General features: G+C 39.5%; 1 protein-coding gene across 1 annotated transcript in view; it reads right to left on the bottom strand.

The window, feature by feature from the left end:
* LOC107978894 overlaps positions 1-21373 on the bottom strand; it is a 54225-nt gene that overhangs the window by 24912 nt on the left and 7940 nt on the right. Inside the window, exons 3-4 of the mRNA XM_035442457.1 lie at positions 8567-8655; positions 771-835 (exon numbers count right to left, since the gene is read on the bottom strand). Of these exons, the coding sequence (XP_035298348.1) occupies positions 771-835; positions 8567-8655 (154 nt within the window). The remainder of the gene's footprint in view (positions 1-770; positions 836-8566; positions 8656-21373) is intronic.

Genomic DNA, 21373 nt, shown 5'->3' with positions numbered 1-21373 from the left:
ACCTGCAGTTGTTGGCTTACTGTATTTATAATCTATCTCCCTGTACCAGCCAAGGCTGAAAAGACTTGACTTATATTGTTTGTGGTTTTACCCAGGGTCTATAACATTGGCTGGCATGTGTACTTTTAAAAATAAACTACAAGGACAATGTGAATTGAAGGATCATCTAACCCCTACAAAGGCAGAGAACGGAGAGCAGGAGTAAGCAAGGCCTAGGAAAAAGGAAGAACTTCAGAAAAACAGGATCCAAGGGGTAAGTGCTTGTGGCAAAGCATCATGACCTGAACAAAGGTTTTAAAAAATGCAGGATGATCCCTGGCCACTTAAGTAGAGACGCTCTCAAACACCAAACACGTGCAAAGAAAAGCCACTCTGGCTGAATTGGGACCAATAAACTGGCCTGAAAGAGACCCATGAGGGCTAGGAATAGAAAGATTTGCAAGAATACTTTTCTGAACATGGTGGGGAGAATCTGAACAAAGATGTGACACATTCCAATACCATCCTGTGGGGAGAAATAGGAACAGCATCAAGTGGGTATGTTTTGCTTTATTTAGCAATAAGCACAATAATAAAGGGAGACCAACTACCAAGAGGTGTGTTTCAATAATTCGTTTCTATTCTTTGTGAAACAGAAAATACTATCTCACTTTTGTTATCAAAGTTCCCTTTCTGATTTAATGGATGAAAACAGGTTTTACATAAGCAAAGTTAAGTAAATTCCAGAAGCCAAAAACATGACAGACTATTAATTATATGTCCTTCAATACTTTTGCCTCTGTCTCCACCTGTGGCCTCCTGTCTCTTCATTGAGCATCTTGACTCGTAGACCATTCTTCATGTATACAAAAAAAGGAAAATACTGTATAAGTTCATCATAGGTCTCTTCTAATTTTCATTCATGTTCCATTATTTGTCCAAAGCTCAACATTGAATTAAGCTGTGATCTCTCAAGTGGTTTGTTTCATTACGGTTGTCCAACTGAACAAACCCTCAACAAATAAGAAAACTTCATTAATGAAAGCACCTCAGGAAAAATTTTTTAACCTTTCCTGTTTTGCTGACTCAGTATTGTATCTCTGTGTGTGAGGGGAATCTGTACACATGTGTGCTTATGCCTGTGAAGGCCAGACTTCAGCCTCAGGTATAGTTCCTATCGGTGTGCATATTGCTTTTTCAGAGAAGGTATCTCTCCTTGGACTCCACAATCAGACCAACAAGCAAACTTCAGGACTCCTCCTGCCTCTGCCTCTATAATGCTTACAACTCTAGTACATCCTGCATTTTTTTTAAACCTTTGTTCTGGGGTTTGAACTCAGGTCATGATGCTTTGCCACAAGCACTTTACAGAGCAAACCCAATATTAAGCAGAGTCCCCCTCCCCTAATTCTTTGAGCCTCATATTATTTTGGTTGAAGAAGTCAATCTAATTAAAGGCACACAGGAAATGGAAGCTGTTTTGAGAGTTGGAGAGGCTGCCTCTGTGTATCTTTCACCACTGATTGGACTTGCAAGATGGAAAATTCCATCGACTGCTGGGCAAAGTGCTCTCAATGTTGTGGGAACATCTGCTTTGCTTTGTGTAAAATCTCTTCTGCAGGGTGAGCGAAGATTTTTATTCTAATTGAATTTGTAGTTAATTTGAGATAAAGGAGAGAGACTGTTTTTGCTGATACTGCTCAAATCAGGGTCCCAAAACCACTGTTCAAAGCTTGTTTTTACCGGGAGTAAATGGTAGGTTGCTATATTTTAAGACAGAAGGAAAATTCCAGATATTTATGATTTCTGATTGGGCCTCGAAAGTCCCCCATGTGAGAGTTGGAAGGACAACCCCATTTTACCTGAGTGTCAAACTTCTAACTTGACACATAAGCATTCATGTACCTTGGCTTTAAGATGGCTTACAATCTTTTGCATATTTGCTCCATATTATTGGATTGTAGGAAATATACTGACAATGATTAAGCCATGCCAAGCAACCAAAAGAGTTGCACTTTCCAATATTTCTTGCAACATTTGCTAAACAAATTAATAAATGGATCAACAACAAAAAGAATAAAACATACAGCATGTGAGTTTCCCAGTGCCTTGGGCATAGCCTCCCAGCTATCAACAGTGGCCTGTCATAAAATAGGGGTTCCATGACTTCACAGTTTGGATATTAATTAGAGAAAAGTATTAGACTATGATTACTATATCCTCTTGATAAGTGAATAAATTGCCCTCTATACAGAACTTTATTTGGGACTCTAAACAAGAAGCTAAATTTAGTGTTGAACTAAGAGCTAGAATAGGAAGAAAATTTGCAACACTATAGCTCTTCAGATAGATAGTTGGGATCTGTCCCTGTACCCTTTCAGGATCTCTTGACAAAGGTAACTTCCCATTTCTCAGGGTTCTGAACAGAGTAAATGCACCTCCCCAGAAGTAGAACAGAAATGGAAACAACTTATTATGTCAGCATTTCAAAATGTCTTCTCTCTCTCTCTCTCTCTCTCTCTCTCTCTCTTCTCTCTCTCTCTCTCTCTCTGTGTGTGTGTGTGTGTGTGTGTGTGTGTGTGTGTGTGTGTGATAGCCCAGTGTTTTCCCATTTTTCCTCATTTCCATTGTTGCAAATGACCATTCTCCTCACTCTTTTGGAGTTTTTTTAAACTGGTGGGTCCAAGCCACCACCAGCAACAAGCCACACACTTTTCTTCTAGGACAGAGATTCTTGGGTCCTAAATTGATGACATGATTTGCAAAAAGCTCTGGAGAGATGATTAAAAAAAGTGTGCTGTACACTAAAAAAGTAGATTTTTTTTTCAGGGTTTTTGGGAATAAAAAGAGGAGAAAAAAAGAGATAAATCCCCTGGTCATCAAATTCTTAGGAACACATTACCTGTAACAACTTCTAATCTCTACTGACTTAAGCACACCCTTCCCTGTGTGCCAACAAGGATGCAATGGAAAGAAGAAAATCCTTTAATTCTTTAAAAAAAAAATTTTAATTATCAAACTTAAATTGTCATACTTGAAGGAAGAAAGGAAAGGGCTATCTCAGAATAAGACTGGATTACTCTCAGTCTCTCTCTATTATGGGCAATACTTCAATAAGCAGACATAGAAATAAATCTCTGAGGCTTGAAAGGCCATTTCTTGGCAATAACTAAGCCCAGGACAAGAGACATTGTGCATTGCTGCACATGACTACCTAAGTTCAAATCCCCAGTCCCTGTAAGAGTCAGACATTTCCATAATCCTAGTGCTACTAAGTTAAGACGGTAGCTGAGGACAGCAGAATCCTCAAGGCTCTTGGGCCAGTTTGCCTAAAATATTCAGCATTGGATAAAAACAAACTGCATTACTGAAACCAAGTGTAACAAATCACATACACACATACACACACCCACAATCCCATACACACACAAATGCAAATACAGGCACACACTCACACATGTGCATTCTTATGTAGTGATCAGACATGAAGAAAAACAAATCATAGTGGCATGCATAAGAGACATTTCTTTGACTTCCTCTGAAGCTGATTATTTCTGATAGAATGAAGAATTGAGGTCAATAATCCTCCGTGTGTGTGTATGTAATTGTTTCTCTATGTCACTTATATTTACATATAACATTTTGGGGATGGTGGAGCATGCCATTATCTCCAGCACTTGGCATGCTGAGGCAGGCAGATCTCTGTGAGTTCAAGACCAGCCTGGACTACATTCTGAGTTCCGGGACAGCCCTACGATCAAATATCCCCTCAAAAAAAAAAAAAAAAAAAAAAAAAAAAAAAAAAAAAAAAAAAAAACATCATAAACAATTGAAAACCATAGTCACAAATTTATATTGACTATTTTTTAAATATTGGTATTGGGAAAACAATCCAATTGAATTTTGTTTAATGATTCACAAATTTTTAGAATTCTTTTGTATTTTAATCTTTACACTGAACCTTTTTTTGTTTGTTTGTTTTGTTTTGAGACAGGATTTCTCTGTGGCTTTGGAGACTGTCATGGAACTAGCTATTGTAGACCAAGATGGTCTTGAACTCAGAGAGATCTGCCTGCCTCTGCTTCCCGAATGTTGGGTTAAAGTCATGTGCCACCACCGTCAGGGAATAATTTTTCATAATTTTTAATTGTGTCATAGGAGAAAGGGACCTAACTCTATCCCCTGTCTTAAAACCTGTATCAATTGTCTGTTGTTAGTTAGGCAACTCTTCTCAATTGTTGTGGAGTCTTACCATTGCATTGTAACAATTAATTAGGTGATATACTCCTCTGCTGTTGGATAATATACAGCCAGTAAGAGCTCATCTTAACAATATTAAATGAAATTGAGACTTAAGTATGAAAAAATCAGATAATGTCTATGCTAGGGTTTGATAGGATTTTAGTTGACTAAAATCTAAACCCCTTTACAACATATGAGCAGTATAGAAACTTATAGATTATGGTATTTAGTCATGGGGTCTTTGGGAGGCAATTAGGATCAAATGAGGTCATGAGTGAAGCCCTGATACATGAACCCTGGTAGCCCTACATAAAGAAGGAGAGAGAGAGTGGAGAGGTGGACCCACACTTCTGCTCTTTTTCTCCTGCAGTAAAGTCTTGTGCTTTCCTGAGTTCTTCCAGAGGAAGGCTACTGCTACTTCCAGAATGATGAGACAAAACAAACCCATTTGCTTCATAAGTTAGCTTGCTCATTTGACCTATTATAGTAATAAGAAGTAATCAAATAAAATAAATAATACTATCCTAGCCTTCAGAACCATGAACCAAATAAGCTAGTGTTAATTAACTTAGCCAGCCTCAGTTAGTCTGTGACAGTGGCACAAAGTGCTGTAAGGCAGTAGGTAGGGAACACGGGGCTTCCTTCATCAGCCTCAAGATCCCAGTGCAGACAAGGTGATGAGTTAATAAAGAACAGGAATTAGCTTCTGCTTCCCCTGCTGAATGTCAGAGTAATTCTGCTCTAAATGAGTCTCAATTATGCCAATGAAGTTTAGTGTTTAATAGACACAACCCATTCGCTGAATCTGAAACTTTTATTACACGGGTTACAAAAGGTTTAAAGTCAAGTTTGCTTGATGTGTTGCGAGCTCAATTTGAATTTGCAGTGTTCACTTTTGAGACAAAAAGCCCTGTATCTCTTCTGAAGATGGGTTAGCTCATTGCCACTGCCAGCCTACGAAATGATTTGCCCTAAAGAAAAACTCTGTCTTCTAGAAAACACATGTGGCCTCTGCCTTGCCAAACTTAATGTTTCCTTATGCTCAATATTTAATTCAAACTAATTGTCTACACAGAGGACACAGAACATGGCAAACTTGAAATCAACATTTTCAAGATTATAAGCTGTTTCTCCTTACTTCCTCCCATCTTCCCCTCCTCCCCTCATCCTCTTCTCCTGTTCTTCTTCTTCATCTCACTGTGTACCCTAAGCTGCCATCTAACATTTGGTTCTATCCTCCTTGAACTAGCCTCACACTTGATTGTAGGTGTATGTCCCATGCCCAACTAAAGCCATCACTTTTGAAAGCACACTATGTACCAAGCACTGAACTCTGTGTTGTTGTTTTACCTTTATTTTTATTTATCCCATACATCTCTCTGTTCCTTTGTATCCTCCCTCTGCCCTTGCAGCCTCCCTACCAAAATAAAATGAAATAAAATTTAAGACAAGAAAAATTGAAAAAAGAAAAGTCTTGGCATAGAAACTGTGGTGTGACACAGTATATCTGTTTGTCCATATATCTTCACTTGCAAGAGTCATTGGTTGGGTTAGAGGCCTCTGGTTTCTGCTATACCATATATACTGGACCCTCACTGGGACTCCTCTTGGGTATCCTGTTGATGCTCTGTGTCATGGAGTTCCTGCAGCTTTGGATCTGTAGGATGTGCCCCTTCACATGTTGTAGCAGATCATAGATGGGGTAGATGTTGAGATGGACCAACTCATAACCTGGTTCTGGGCCTGGGTAGTTGCAGGATTGGTCAGCCCACCAGCTCTCTCCCATCCTCATGACCAGGGTGAGCTCTTTGGGATTGGCTGGTTCATCCTATGATCAATAAGCAAGGGGTAGGTCCAATTTCTCTACTTTCATGCCCTGAAGGTTGGCTTTCCCACACCTACATCATTAGTTCCAGCTCTACTGTGCTGCCCAGGCAAGGTGCAGGGCCCATTTTCCCAAGTGCTTCAGCTGGTGAGGTAGAGAAAATACTGAATAATTATGCCCTTTAAAAGAGATCCTATTTTTGGTGGAGACAGCTCATTGATCAGGGGCTTATCTTGAAAGCATAAGAATTTGAGTTTGGATCTTTCCCCATCAACATAAAAAGCTAGGCATGATGGCACATGTGTAACTCCATTGGGGAAATAGTCAAGAGGACCACTATGACTTGCTAGTGAGACAGCCTACACTGATTTAGTATGAGACCCTATCTGTGAACAATAAGGTAGAGAAAAATAGAGGAAGACTTCATACATTGACCTATGGGTCACATGTTCAAGATGTGTGTGCGCATACCTAAACACACATGCACACACACGTACAATACACACATAGAGAAAGAAATAAAGTTGCACAAGTTTATCATTTGAGTGCAGGTGGAAAATATCAGGTATGTTTCAGTCTTCTGGACCCATTTTTACATGATGAAGATCCTAACTTTGTGAATGATTTGTCTCATTTGTAGCTGGAGGAAGCCCATGCCACATACCTGGGATCCCTTTACTGCATCTCCCCTTCCCCTTTGTTTTTGTGATTCAAGGACATTTCTGAAGTATTCCCTCCCTGAATTTAGAAAGCATTGCTCATGAAATGGAAGCAACAGTAATAAAAACAAGACAATTCTCAGCAAGAAAGTGTCAATCATTTGCCAAAACAGCATTCAAAAAACCAATGGTGACTGATCATTGTGGTCCTCCAAAGGAGAAAACAGTAGGAACTGGTGAGTGGGAACAGATAACCCAGTACTTGCATCCAGTCGTACTTAGTAGCAAATACAGGGCAGTCCACAATCCAGGGAGTGTTGCTTTATCTTCACAGACATCTCCTTTAAGAGGCTTTGCTTTTTTTTCTTGTTTTTTTTTTCCTTAAAAAAAAATAACAGCATTTCTCTTTTGAAATAATTAAAGGGGAAGGAAGTCTAAGGAGAAACTGAATGACATTCAATATTCCCTAATACCCTCTTGTTGCTTTAGGTGATTGGTATGCTTAATTAAGGAGGGTCCTGGGTCTATCATCCATCCACCAGGGCTTGACCTGAAGGCGGGAAGGAGCCGAGTGTAACCTGACCGAGTCCAGGTGTGTGCCTGCAGGTCAGAGACTGAGAAAACATGTGGCCTCTTGTAAGGTTTCCCCCAGCCTGTCCAGGCCTTTAACTGTTTTGGGTGTTTCTCAGATGTCCACATTCTGCCATGTTTAGGGATGCCAGCATGCTTTCCCCTAGATTAAGATTTTTTAAGTTGGGAGAGGAAGTGCACTAGGTTAAGGCACTTGCTTAAGGCCATGGAGTCTAAGAGGGCAAAGGAGAGAATCCTGTTCAGCTGCTCTCTGGTTACTGTTCTGCTCTGTCACAAAACAGGGTCAGGTGTCAAGGGACTCTCACAAACACCGGCAGTGACTGGAATAATTTAGAGCAACTAAAACACAGTCTTCCTTTACAATATTGCTTTATTTTCTTACGCCCTCCCTTGTTTCTTAGCTTCTTCCCCCACTCAGTCACAGGTAAAACAAATTTGGTTTTCTATTCTATTTCAGTCCCTGTGTATTGAACACATGCTGTTGAAATACAATAGTAAGTGATTTTTGTCCATGTTTGTTTCCTGTTCCATAGGGGGGTTGACAGATCAAAAACTGGATAGATAGGGAGATGTAAAACCTCTCTAACCATATTACATTAGTGGAAATGATAGTGTCTTCCCCACACCACTGTCTTAATTATGCATGAGTGATAAAAATAGTTTCAGGACACACACACACACACACACACACACACACACACACACACACACACACACACACAGCCTCTTACCTGAGAGTTAAAATTTGTCATTTTTAATAAAAATACTTGCATCATGAACACATACATTGTTTTTTCAGCTTGTCTTGTTGTTGTGTTAATGGTGGTGTTCTGGGACTTTGTCATGCTTTGGAGCCTTCTACTACTTAACTAGACCTGTAGCCCTAAAGATTGTCTTTATCAAAAATATTAATAGCAAATTCTTTAATCCTGCACCCCAATCATGGACTATATTAATACACTCTCAATGGAACAGCCTCAGTGTTGTTGAGATAAACACACCTATTTGGCCAAAACCATCTTGAACTCCAATGAGTCAGCTTATACTAGGACATCTAGGAAGAGCTGTGTCTTGCTCTTGCTCCTCCTTCCTAGAAGGTTTAGTAGAATGAACACATGGGACATTGGGCTTGGACTGTAAACTCACTTAATGTATGTGAAATTAGGCAAGTCAGTCAGCGCTTAAGGATATAAATTCATATAAAAAGGAGAATAAAAATGGATTCTTGGGACTGGAGAGGGGGCCAGGAGTTAAGAACATTTGATCTTACCAAAGACTGGACTTCAGTTCCCAGCACCCATGATAGCTTACAACCATTGGGGATCCCAGACCAGGGGACCTGACTCCTTCTTCTGGCTCCTGTGGAATTGCACACATGTGATACACAGACACATCAGGCAAAATGTCCATAATCATAAAATAACAATAAATTATGTTTTAAAAATGAATACTTAGCAAATGTGTTGACAATAGTTAAATGTACCATGGAAGTAAATGACACAGTATAGCACTTCTAACCGGCAGTGGTCCATTAGTGTTCCTTTCTTGGCTTCTCCCTCTTCTGATGTGAGAAGAATTGACCTTCACCTTCAAAAAGAACATCCACTCTATCCATGTGGGTGATGTGATACTTCATTTTCAGTGTTTCCTTCACTGGATTTGAACACACCTAGGAGACACACCTCTGAATGTGAGAACAAGGTTGTTCTCTGAGAAGCTAAACTGAGGATGAAGACCCACTTTGATTGTGGGCAACACCATTTCATGGACTATACTGAATAAAAAGGGGAAAGGGGGATGGCAGCTGAGTACCAGCGTTCATTGTTCTGCTTCCTGACTGTGGATGCAGATGTATGTGATTATTTTTGCCCATGCCTACCATCCTGCCTTCTCTACCGTAAAGGACTATATCACCTCAAATCATAAGCCAAAAAAGCTCCCTCTTCCTTTAGGTTGCCTTTGTCACGTATTTTTCCACAACAAAGAGAAAAATAATTAATACAACTTCCTTCCAATTTCTTTAATATTTTCCCCCTTGAGATAGTGTCCCACTCTTGGCACAGGCTGGCCTGGAACTTCTGTTCCACCCAAGCTAGCCTCAAACTCATGACTACCCTCTTATCCTCTACACCCTCCTCTTTCACAAGACTTCCTTTTTCTCTTGCCTCTATTTCTTTTTCTATTCAATTTTGTTTCCTTTTGCTCCAAAAGAAGTATTTCCTACATGAAGAAACAACCAAATAGGCTATCCACCCCCTCCTGGTCAGTGACTAGTTAATTGGAGCTGCGATTCTCACCAGCTGTTTTCCCTTTGTGTCATCATTACCTTCTCAAAGGTCCCTTTTGACTACTAGGTCTTCTTTGTCTATATCCTCCTATGTCCCTCATCACTTCCAGATGCACTGGTCAACACACTTAGCACTTGAAAGAATGCATGGGTGTTTGCACAACTGATTTCAGTGTGTAGTTAGGTGATCAGTATCTGTGTTTCGAGGCCACTAACAAGGATCACTGAAGCAGAAGTAACCCAGGACACTAGGCCCTGTTTCTTTTCTGTTCTACTTTCTTCTGACCTTCTAAACAAAAGAAGGAATGCCAGATTACAGAGCCTCGCAATAAACTCCCCAGGACACATTTTCCCACATAGCATTGACCAGTATTCCCATTAGTGTGCCTTTCCTATACACTTGTTGTCTTTCTACTACATTCCTTTTTTTCTTATTGATTAAGAGACCATTGCATGAAAATGTGAAAATGAAACACAAGGTGCAGTAGAGACCCTACAATGTTGGAGATGCCAGAAACATAAAAAGGTCTGCCAAGGAGAGCTGCAGAGAGAGAGAGAGCAGAACCAGGCCAATAGAGAGATACATATGTTACAAGCAGAAAAACTGGAGGGGTAAAGCCGTGAAATATTTTTGGCATGGCATCAGACACAGAGCTACATGATTTGGTGTCTGTCCTAGTGTGCTCTAGTCTTGCTTTGTACTAGTATTTCCTCACCATGCCCCATTCTACCCTTTTGGACTTGCAATGTATATTTGGTGCCATTGTATGCTGAAACTGGGTTATTTACTATTTTTATCTTACAGGATTTACAGTTAAGAGATTGTCTTGATTATCTCACTCAGGATGTTTTTTTTTTTCTAGTTCCATCCATTTTCCTGTTTTTTTTTTTTTTCAACTGAGTTAATGCACCATCTATAAATGTACCACATTTGCTTTATCCAGTCTTTGGTTGAGGCTCATTTAAGTTATTTCCAGGTTCTCGATATTACAAATAAAGCTCCTATGAATATAGCTGAGCAAGTGTCCTTGAGGTGTGATTAAGCATCCTTAGGGTATATGCCCAAAAGTTGTATTGCTGGGTCTTAAGAAAGATTGATTCCCAATTTTCTGAGAACCCACCATATTGATTTCCAAAGTGGCTGCACATGTTTTCATTACCACCAGCAATGGAAGTGTGTTCCATTTGCTCCACATCCTCTCCAGCATAAGCTGTCATTTATGTTTTTTTATCTTAGCCATTCTGATAGGTTTAAGATGGAATCTCAGAGTTGTTTTGATTTGCATTTCTCTGATGGCTAAGGATGTTGAACATCTCTTTAAGTATTTCTCTGCCACCAGTCCCAGAAAGACAAACATAGTATGTACTCACTCATAAGTGAATATAAACTGCAAAGTAAAGAATGACCATTCTACAATCCACAGACCCAGAGAGGCGAGGTAACAAAGAGGGCCCAATGGGTGACACATGGATCTCCCTGGGAAGGGGAAACAGAAGAAATCTCTTGTGTGGGCTGGGGGCAAGTGGTGATGGGAACTTGAGGGATAGGGTTGGTGAGTGGGTGGAGGGGAAGAATACTGAAGGAGATGCCCAGAAAGGGGGACATTTGGGGATCAGGTAGAAACATGAGGCAAAGGAAACTCCCACAAATTGAGAAAGATAGCCCCAATCAAGACTGCTAGCAATAGGGGATGTGTAACCTGAACTAGCCATCTCCTGTGATCAGATTGATGACTCCCTTAATTGTTATCAGAGCCCTCATCTAGTAACTGATGGAAACAAATGCAGAGATCCACAATCTAACATTAGCTGAGGGAATACTGCTGAAGAGATAGAAGATGGATTGTGGGAGCCAGAGGGATCAAGGACACCACAAGAAAACTCATAGACACAACTAACCTAACTCATAAGAACTCACAGACTTTGAACTAACAACCAGGGAGCCTGCGTGGGACTGACCTAGGCCCTCTACATATATGTGACAGTTGTATAGCTTGGTCTTCTTGTGGGACTACTAACAACGAAATAAGAGCTGTTCCTAATACTATGGCTGACTCCTGGGAACTTATTCCACATACGAGATTGCCTTGCCTAGCCTAAATACAAGGGGAAGTTCTTGGACTCACCACAACTTGCTATGCTATGCTTTGTTGATATGCCCCTTTCTGAACAGAAGCAGAGGAGGTGTGGATTGGGGGGTGGCAGAGTGGAGGTGGGGGGATGGAATGGGAGGACACAGGGAGAGGAAACAGTGGGAAGCTGTGAAAGAAATCAATTAATTTAAAAATAAAGAGAGATTGTCTTGCGTCTCCAGAAATATTTTGGACTTATAAACATTGTTGAGATTTTTGAAAGACTATAAGGACTTTTGAAGTTGGACTAAATCTATTTTATACTGCAATGCGGCCATGAGGACCTGAGGTACACGGAGGAGAAAATAGTGTTTTGAATATTGAATGCCTCCTATAGACTCAAGCATTTGAACACTTGGTCCCTGGCTCTTGGAACTGTTTGGAGAGGTTACAGGAAGATGCAGCCTAACTGGGAGAACTACATCATTGAACGTGAGCTTTAAGAATTTATGCCCTTCCTTACTTCCGGTACATCTTTGCTTCATGTTTGCAGCTTCTTGCTCCTGTCGCCCTGTGTGTTGGTTGTTGCTGAACCTGTCTGTTGTACCCAGGAAGAACCACAAGCCCAAATACACTCTTTATTCCATAAGTTGATTTGGTAATGATTTTTTTAATCACAATGACAGTGAAGTAACTATTACAGATAAACAGTGACTAATTTACCAATAGGCATCTAACACTCAGATTTACAGTAGAGTTTAATGCCCTTCATAATTTACTCAGTATGCCTTACTCTCTGCAGAGGTGATCTCTTTTAATAGTGTTTGTTATAATTCTAGAAGCTCTGCCCCCCAAAATTATTATTTAAAATACTACCCCTAGTTATTCATTCAGCAACTAGAAATTTATATATTGAAATTTCATTATGATAGGTAAGGAACTCATTTGCATCCTAGTTGTGATTATCTCTATGCAATTCTATAGGGGAGGTGGTGGGGATAGACCCGGAGGGAAGGACAGGGGGAAGTACGGATTGGGATATAATATATGAGAGAAGAATAAATTTGCTAAAAAGTGTGATAATGGTCAAATAATCAAAGCAGTATGTAAAATCTTTCCAAATTAAAGCTTAACTCTGCTTCGGGGTTACAGGCATAATTGTTCTGCTGGAAGCCCCAGCTCTCTCTCTCTCCCCAGACCCTGCCCCTCTCAGAAAGCCCACCAAACAGCAGCCCCTCCCCCTCAGAAAGCCCTCCACAGGTGGCTCCTCCCCGATAGATGCCTAAGACCATGCCTACCAGTTATTGAAGACCCCGCCTATAGATCTGCAAATTGTGCCTTCATGCTCTGTTCCCTGCCTTCTTGAGGGTCACCCAGGAGTGCTCTGCCTTGCATTGTCCTGCTTATTAAATCTGAATGTATTGATTCGGTTTGATTTAGCTTATTGCATCTGCGGCAGTGGAGAAACCCAACAACCCGGGACACATTACTTAACAAAATCATTGTGACTCCCCAAATACCCAATACATGTGACCAAGTAATAAAAACAGACTTAAGTCTCCAAAACTTAGGTCATGATAAATTCAGAGGTTCTTTTCCCTGCCCCACGCGCCCTCCCCCCCATTTGTGTAAGCAGAAATGGTTTTGGAGACTTCAGGATTATGAAGCCAACTGGCAAGAACCAGTCCAGAAATAGGTGTGAAGGAAGCCAAAGTTAGGGGCAACAGAGAAATCCTGCAATTATAGTCAGTGTGAGGAACAAAACAGCTCCAGGGAAAGGAGGTGAGAGACAAGCAGAGCAGTAAGTTCCCACTGTGCCCCCGTGGGCACAATGCAGATAACCCGGGGTTTCTCTCAGGTATACAAGCACATCTGTTAGCTCACTTTCTCATTTCCTGCACAAGATATTTAATTACAAGCTCTGTATATCTACATGCCTTAAGTCTAACACAAAAGGTATTTAAAGGACCTTGAGCTAGTTAGCCATTGATAAAGGGATATGAAATTTGCCTGCTAATGTCTGAAAGTAGGTCACTGTGTATCAGTGAAGTATGCTTTCTGGATATATAGTAACTATGTAGTGTACATGTGAACCTATATATGTGAGAGACATCAATACCTAAAGAGATGGAAATATGTAGGAGAATTGGACCGCTGGGGAGAGGTTGTGATCTAGAGGAAATTTCTCATTGTAGCATTTAGAACAGTAGCTCTTGATGTGTGGGTTTCAACCCCTTTGAAGGGTAGAACAACCACTTCGTAGGGGTTGCAGATCAAATATCCTGCATATGAGATATTCATATTACAATTCCTAACAATAGCAAAATTATAGTTACAAAGTAGTAATGAAAATAATTTTATAGTTGGCGGTCACCACAACACAAGGAATTAAAGGGTCGCAGCATTAGGGAGGCTGAGAACCACTGATTTCATTTCTTCTTTCTCTCTCCTTTCCTCAACACATTGCTTTGAGGACATATGAATAAGGCATTTACAGAGGAAACTGATGGACTTGTTTCCGAAGAATAGTTAACTACCACAGTCACACTTGAATGTGGTTTTTCTTTCTCATGTTATTTTCCTGTTCTCTTTCTTTCACCTTCTTCTTTTTCCTCCTTACTTTGCATGCCTTTTCTGTTCTACTTCCTCTTTTACTCTTTTTTTGTCTTACTTCCCCTTTTCCCTCACTTTCCTCATAGCGAATGTTTTCATGTATCCCTACTTTACCAAAACTGTCCATCATTTTGATAAGCAACTTTGGTTCTCAGCCCAACACAGAATCATGGAAGATACCAAATCATGAAAGATACCAAGAATCATGAAGGTTGATGGAGAGAAATCCAATATTGGTTTAACAAATAAGTTTAGAAACACTACTACCCTTAGCTGCTCATGCCACAATCCATTTCCATAGTGGAGAGTCTGAGGAAGAGCTGGGAAAGCATTGTTAGGACTCCCTATTTCTTAGAAGACACAAAGTCCACTTTTGGTGAACTTTGAGTCTAGACCTGAAAACTCTCTCAAATTATTTATAGTGTTATGATTTTGCTCTTTGCTCACCTATAGGCTCTTCTATGATGATTCATGAAAGATTCCAGAGGGACGGTTAAGCAATTCTAAAGCCAGACATGATTGAGATAGATGCCAATCCCAACCAAGTCTTGCCAAAAACATCATTTTGGCTGTCTGGATGTCGTAAGCCATGCCCTTTGCCATTTATCCACACATGGGGAGTCTGATCACCTTTATGTAGTCACATAGAAGTAAGTGTTAGGATCTGGGCTTTGAATTTTGCTCTACAGCTTAGTGAAAAGGAAAACCATGTTTGTGCTTCTCAGTCTGATAGTGGCAGACTCAGGAGAGAGCTATAGAGAGTAAATGAGGAATTCGATGGAAACCATGATGAGGGGAAAAAAGCCAACCTAAAGCAAATATGCTTTACTGGTGTATTAGCCACATCAATGAAGGAAAGTTTCCATTTATTTAAGATCTAAAAATAAAGTATAACCAAATGAAGAGATGAACTCACAGGGGAAAACAGGTTTAGACAGAAAATTGATACGAGGCCTGACTGTTGCTCCAAGACCTTGGCATTCATTATTCTTTCTGCAAAGAGTTTGCAGTCCTGAGATTAGCAATTTTTATTTCCATATGCTTGAGCATTTTTGAGTGCTATTAACTATGCCCATAGAAAATGCAGGTCACATGGACTATTTAGATTACACTGGCTAGGCCATATTTTTGAAACCTCTCTTCGATTTTTTTTTTCTTGCAAGCTAAAATTTTGCAGGTGGTTGAGTGGTAGATGCAAACATCACAATGTGAATATGAGCCAATTAACCAACAACCACATTTTATGAGGTTGCAGCCACCTAATTGTTTTGTGTCTGCAGCTAATTATTTCTGAGAGATATTTCTGCATATGGAAAAGGAGTTTGCTATTATAATTGAGTGTATACAAAACAGAAATTCTGCTGTAAGTACATCAAGGGCACAGATCACATCTTCTCTGTGTTTTATAAACTTCCATAAATCACTCTGGGCCCATGGATTCTAAATGAATATGAACCACTAATGGTGATATGATTCTAAAGTTTGGAAAACAAGTCAAAAGGCTGGCAGTGGTGAATAATAAACATGATGCAAAATATTGACAACATTCTAGGTGATGTCCTTAACTCATTGATGACTTTGCTTACAGGTTTAAAGTGTTTCTGAGGTAGAAATATATGCTCTAATAAGTTTAATGAAGTTTGAAATTGATGGCCTCAATAACTTGTATGACCTACCCAAAGATTTGGGATGATGCCAGGTTTAACCCCAAGGCACACAATGTCTAACTCAGTACCTTCCATACTAGTCCCTGAACTTACTCAATTTCTGCTTTAAGGTAGAAATTTAGAGGCAGCTTATGTCAAGAGAAAACTTGCCTATTATAATGACCTACACATTGCTGGGCCTAAGGGAGCTCTGACAAATTAATTTTATGGCAGGGGCTAAACTTGCTCTTATAAATTGTACTGCCCAGACAAAGTAGTGGGCAAGCATGCAGTTTTATGCAGATAGATTTTATTTTTGTTATTATTGCAGCTGCTCATTGATATTTTAATGCAAGTTTTTATTGAGTTATGCCCCAAGGCTCTTTAAATTGAGGGTTCAATTATTTCTAAAATCTAATAATTAAGTAAATTAATGAGCCTAGTTAGAAATCTGGCAACTTGATTGTAAGGATTACACGAGAAATATTAAATGAGCTAATTTCTCCCATTTTACTGGAAGATCTTTTAAAATATCCCAGACTATGTGAGAAAAGTCCAGCATTGGGAGTTATAGTCAGCCCATTAATAAATGCAAGACAAAGAGATAGCTAGACACCAGTGTGGATGACAAGGCAGACCTTGTGATGCAAATTATCCCTGCATCTAAACAACTTTGTTTTTCACCAAGTATATTTTTTTAAAAATGCAGATGAATGTGATGCTCATGCCTTTTTACTTACTGATGGTGGATGAATTACAATATAGCCAGAACAATGTGACTGACATAGTCCCTTGAAAAATCATACAATAAGATCAAATTTAAAGAAAATAGGAATGTTGACTTGGAGAAGAATAAATAGAGTTTATGCTAAGTTTCTCAATATTCGTAACAAAAGAACTACAGAAGTACACCTAGGTTCTGACTTAAAAGTGTCACTCTTTCTGGTTTTTCCTGTTTGTGAGGTAGTGAAGTTAATATTACTGTAATAAAAAGAATAATTCAAAATTTGGAATTTGGTGATTTCTTGGGCTAGCATGCAATTCTCTCTTGAAGCTAAGAGACTTCAAGATCCCAATCAGCATCATAGACACAAGGGAAAGCAACCAGCACACTAGTGCTTTGTTTCTAAATTATGGTGATCAAGGTTTACAATTTACATTCTGTTCAGCTTACAGTGAATTTATCAAAATAGAATGCCACTTTAAGTTGGCAGTGTCTGTATTCTTTGCTTTTTATTATTTTTATTTTACGGGCATTAGTGTTTTGCCTGCATGGATGTCTGTGTGAGGATATCAGTTCTTGATGTTACAAACAGTTGTTAGCTCTCATGTGGGTGCTGGGAGTTGAACTCAGGTACCCTGAAGAGCAAGCAGTCAGTGCTCTTAACCACGAAGCCACCTCTCCAGTACCAGAGCTTCTGTGTTCTATAACCACAAGTCTTCCCTTTTGTTCGTTGGTGGCTGTGGCAGCTCCTTAGTTTTGAGGGTCTAGCTTTCTAAGTCAAGTATAAAAAGGTATGTTATTTCTGCTGGGTATGGAGCCCATATCATTTCTATTTAAAGCCAGCTGGCAAGTGGTCTTCTAACTCAGGTTACACATCTTGATTTGGGCTTTGATAACTTGTAGGCCTGACTTTGGGCTTTACAATCTGCTTTCTGGTTGTGCAACAAATAACTGAGAAAACCAGTTCATAAAGATGAGGGTATTTTTCTGCTCGCAAATGTCCGATCTGCAATCCAATTCCCTTATTGTTTTGGATCTGGGGCAACAATAGCCATCAGAGTGTGAATATGTGGTGGGGCAAAACCAGTTGCCTTAGGATCTCTGTATGTGGAAAATAGAGGAGGAGTCCCACATTCTCCTTCAAGGGCCTTCTTTCCTGACCTAAAACCACATACTTGTCCTAAACTCTTAAAGCTTCCATCAGCCCTCAATACTATAACTCTGTGGAAAGCACCCCTAACAATTGGCCTTCTACAGACTTTCAATGTCCAGGCTCTAGCAATGCCTTCACATCGGTCTAACTTCCTGATCTTCTAAAAATAGTTCACTCCATGTTCTCCTGAGCTCCTGAGTGGCTTTCAGAATACCTGTCTTTCCTGATCTATACTGCTGGGCAATACTTGGTGCTTTTGAGTAGTACTGAGCATAGTAGGTTCCTGTGGCAACAAACTCTGTGTTTATAGGGTCACATAATATTCTTCTAACTTTTTTCTTTTCATTATTAATCACATGTTCTTGTAATATCAGCATCACATTTAGAGATGGACATACAGATTCAAAATCTGGAGAGTGCTAGTCTATTAATCCAGCTATTAATAGCAGGCCTAGAATAGGAATGGTGACCTGACAGCAAAGCTCATGTTGTTTTCACTATGACCCCATTTCTTACTACTTCATATTTAAGATTACGAATGATATTTATAAAGACAGGGAGAAGTATAATAGGACTTTTATGGACCATGGTCTGGTGAAGTTCGGATGTTCTTATTATTTATATAAGATATAATACTAAAATTGGAGTTTGGGGCATTGTAAGCTTTCAAAGTGTTTATGGTTCTTACTTAGTTACATATCAGACAACAAAGAATGTTTTGTCCTGATGATTCCCAGTTAATATATCTAATGCAATAAAGCATTTTATCAGTAGGAAACTAAACAATGAAGCAGAATGAAGATAACTAAGAAATCTATGTCTGGCAGTGGTAATGTGTTGATGGAAGTTTCTGTCCCATCCAGTCCTGCAGCAGCCGTTTAGTCCCAAATAAACACACAGAGGCTTATATTAATTATAAACTGTTTGGGAGATGGCTCAGGCTTTTTATTGTCTATCTCTCCCTTAATTATTTACCTATTTCTATTAATCTCAAGGACCCTCAAGGACCATGCTTGCAAAAGAGCAAGATAATAGAGTAGTAGATGGCATTAGCCCTGGGAACATAATAGAACTCCTCACCTATTACTACTAGAATCAATGCCCTAAAACATTATTGGTCTTTTTGTCCAATTCATGGTTCAAATTCAAAGGAAAAATTATTCAGTGACCTAGCTTAGGGAGAGCCTGATTACATTCTTTCACTAGCTTAATGTCCATCAGAAGTGGAGACACTATTTTCCAGAAGACAATTGATCTATTTCTAAGAGATGTTAGGATTGGTGCAGAGTGAGGAGTCAAACAAAACAAAGAGTCACCAGGCTTCCTTCTTACCTGCAACAGTCCTTGTGCTGTCACTCCCTTTGCTGAGCTGAATCCTATGACAAAGAGCCTGTGTATAGTGGCAAGTTAGAAATAGAATTGGGCCAGGATTTAAACATGGATTGATATAACCAGCAAGATTTACTCTGGGGAGACATAATTCTTGCCAGTGGAATTTTGGGAGAGTTTTAAAAACAATAAACAAACGTTCTTCTTACTAGAAGTGATGGTGATTCTTAGTTATTTATATTTTTATTCTGAAGAGAAGCAGCAGTCTGATGTAAACATAGATTGCTGATAGAACATTTTGTTTCTATTGAATTCCTCTAGAGGTGTGAGTCAGATGTATAAGGAGAGCCCTGCTGTCCAGTTTCCTAAATATCTTGGGGGTACTGATGGACATTAGCTGTTGGTCTATGCTGTTAGATTTTCCAGAACTTATTAATTTGTAATAATGTCCGACTGCCTGTTTCCCACCCCTAAGGAAACCTGCAAAAGTGTTTGGGATACATGTGGGTAGAAGGCACAGCCTAGACATGAGATCATTATCATCCGTGACACATTGAGGTCATGTTTCTTCCACGTTTTCTAAGTTCCATTGAACCAGGGATTGTTAATGAAGGATTTCCATTGGATAATTTTGTTTTTTCTGTTTCATGTTTCAAGATGCCTGTCTGGATTGCATTAGCATTGCAACAATTTACCCAAGAGGGTTTAGTTTCTTAACTTAATTGGAAAGGGGCGTGAGGAGAGTGGCTGTCTTTGTGGGAAACAAGATTTCTTTTAACTCCACTATTACAAATGTGTGTGAAAGAAGTTCCAGAAGTCCACAAGTTCCTGGGTTTTTGTTTGTTTGTTTGTTTTGGTGATTGGGTTTCTCGTTTGTTTGCTTCTAAATGACTTTATTTTATGCTCTTCAAACTGTGGTCTGTATACATTGTCATAAACATATTTGTTAGCCAGATACCAAAGTCAGCAGTCTTTATTATTCATAATTACTGTCAGAAAAGCAAAATCAGTAAGTGACATAAACAATCAAAGTCTTGATGGAAGAGGGGGAAATTCAGTTGTTGAAAGGTAGTTTTCTTTCTGCCTTGTTTATCACCACCTCATTTAGCTCTTTAGAACTCTAACGCTAGTCTCTTTCTCTTACATTCTTTTTCTCTTTTCCTTTTATGATAATGATTTCAACATATGCCTGCTCCGGACAGCACAGCATTCTTTCATCAAATTGACTGAAAATGTCATTAATAAATAGAAAATTATTTATTTTCCCTGAATTTCAATGTACTTTTTGATGGCCAGTTCTGTTCTTCCTCCTTTGTAATTCTAGGTATCTGGTGTCAAAAGGGATGACTCTTCAAGCCCATTGGCACCTCTGTGTTCTGCATTTCACCTCAATGAACTCAGCATTGCAGAATAGTAAACCCTAACTCCGTGTGAACACTGCTATATGTTGATTGCCCTACCTACATTTTGATTGACCCTGTGGTGGTATGGCACTAGTAATTCAGGGTTTTTTTCATATCACCAAACTGGGTTATGTGAAAACATCATAACATCTCTGGGAGGTGACTGTTCACAGTTTTGTCCCATTTCTTCAATTGACTCCTCCATCTTTTTCTCATAGATTCCATGGACATCCAGATGTGAGATAGTTTGAGGAAATGCTTCATGTCCTCAGTAAGTCATTCCAGAATGAGCCTTCGTTAACTAGGAGTGTTGTCTTAGTTTCTTTGCCAGTTGTAAGAAAAAACTCTGACAAAACAACTTAAGGGAGAAAAGGATCATTTCAGCTCACAATTCCAGAATAGAGTCTATCCTAGTGGGAAGGGCAAAGGGACATGATCATGAAGAAGATGTTCTCATCATACCCATAGTCAAGAAAAAGATACAGTATGCTGCTCAGCTTCCTTTCTCTTCTCAAATCATTCAGGATCCCAGCTAGGGAAGGGAGCCACTCACAGTGGCCTGGCCTTCCAATCCCACTCAACACCATCAAGATAATCCCTACAGGTATTCCCACAGGCCATCAACTAGGTAATTCTAGATTATTTTAAATTGACAACACTAATGATCAAGATTGGTTATATGACAAATTAGCTATTGCTCAACCTCAAATGAGAAAATAATAGGTCTCATGGTTTGATGCACTCAGCAAAGATGTATGGGAATACCAGAGTGTATAGTGGACTTCTCTTTCAACACATAAAAATCAGGGGAAGATACTAAATCATTTTCATATGTCATCAAATACTTATA

Source organism: Cricetulus griseus, chromosome 3, assembly GCF_003668045.3.
Source record: "Cricetulus griseus strain 17A/GY chromosome 3, alternate assembly CriGri-PICRH-1.0, whole genome shotgun sequence".
In the NCBI taxonomy this organism is placed as follows: domain Eukaryota; kingdom Metazoa; phylum Chordata; class Mammalia; order Rodentia; family Cricetidae; genus Cricetulus; species Cricetulus griseus.
This window is presented reverse-complemented; position numbering and strand designations above follow the sequence as displayed.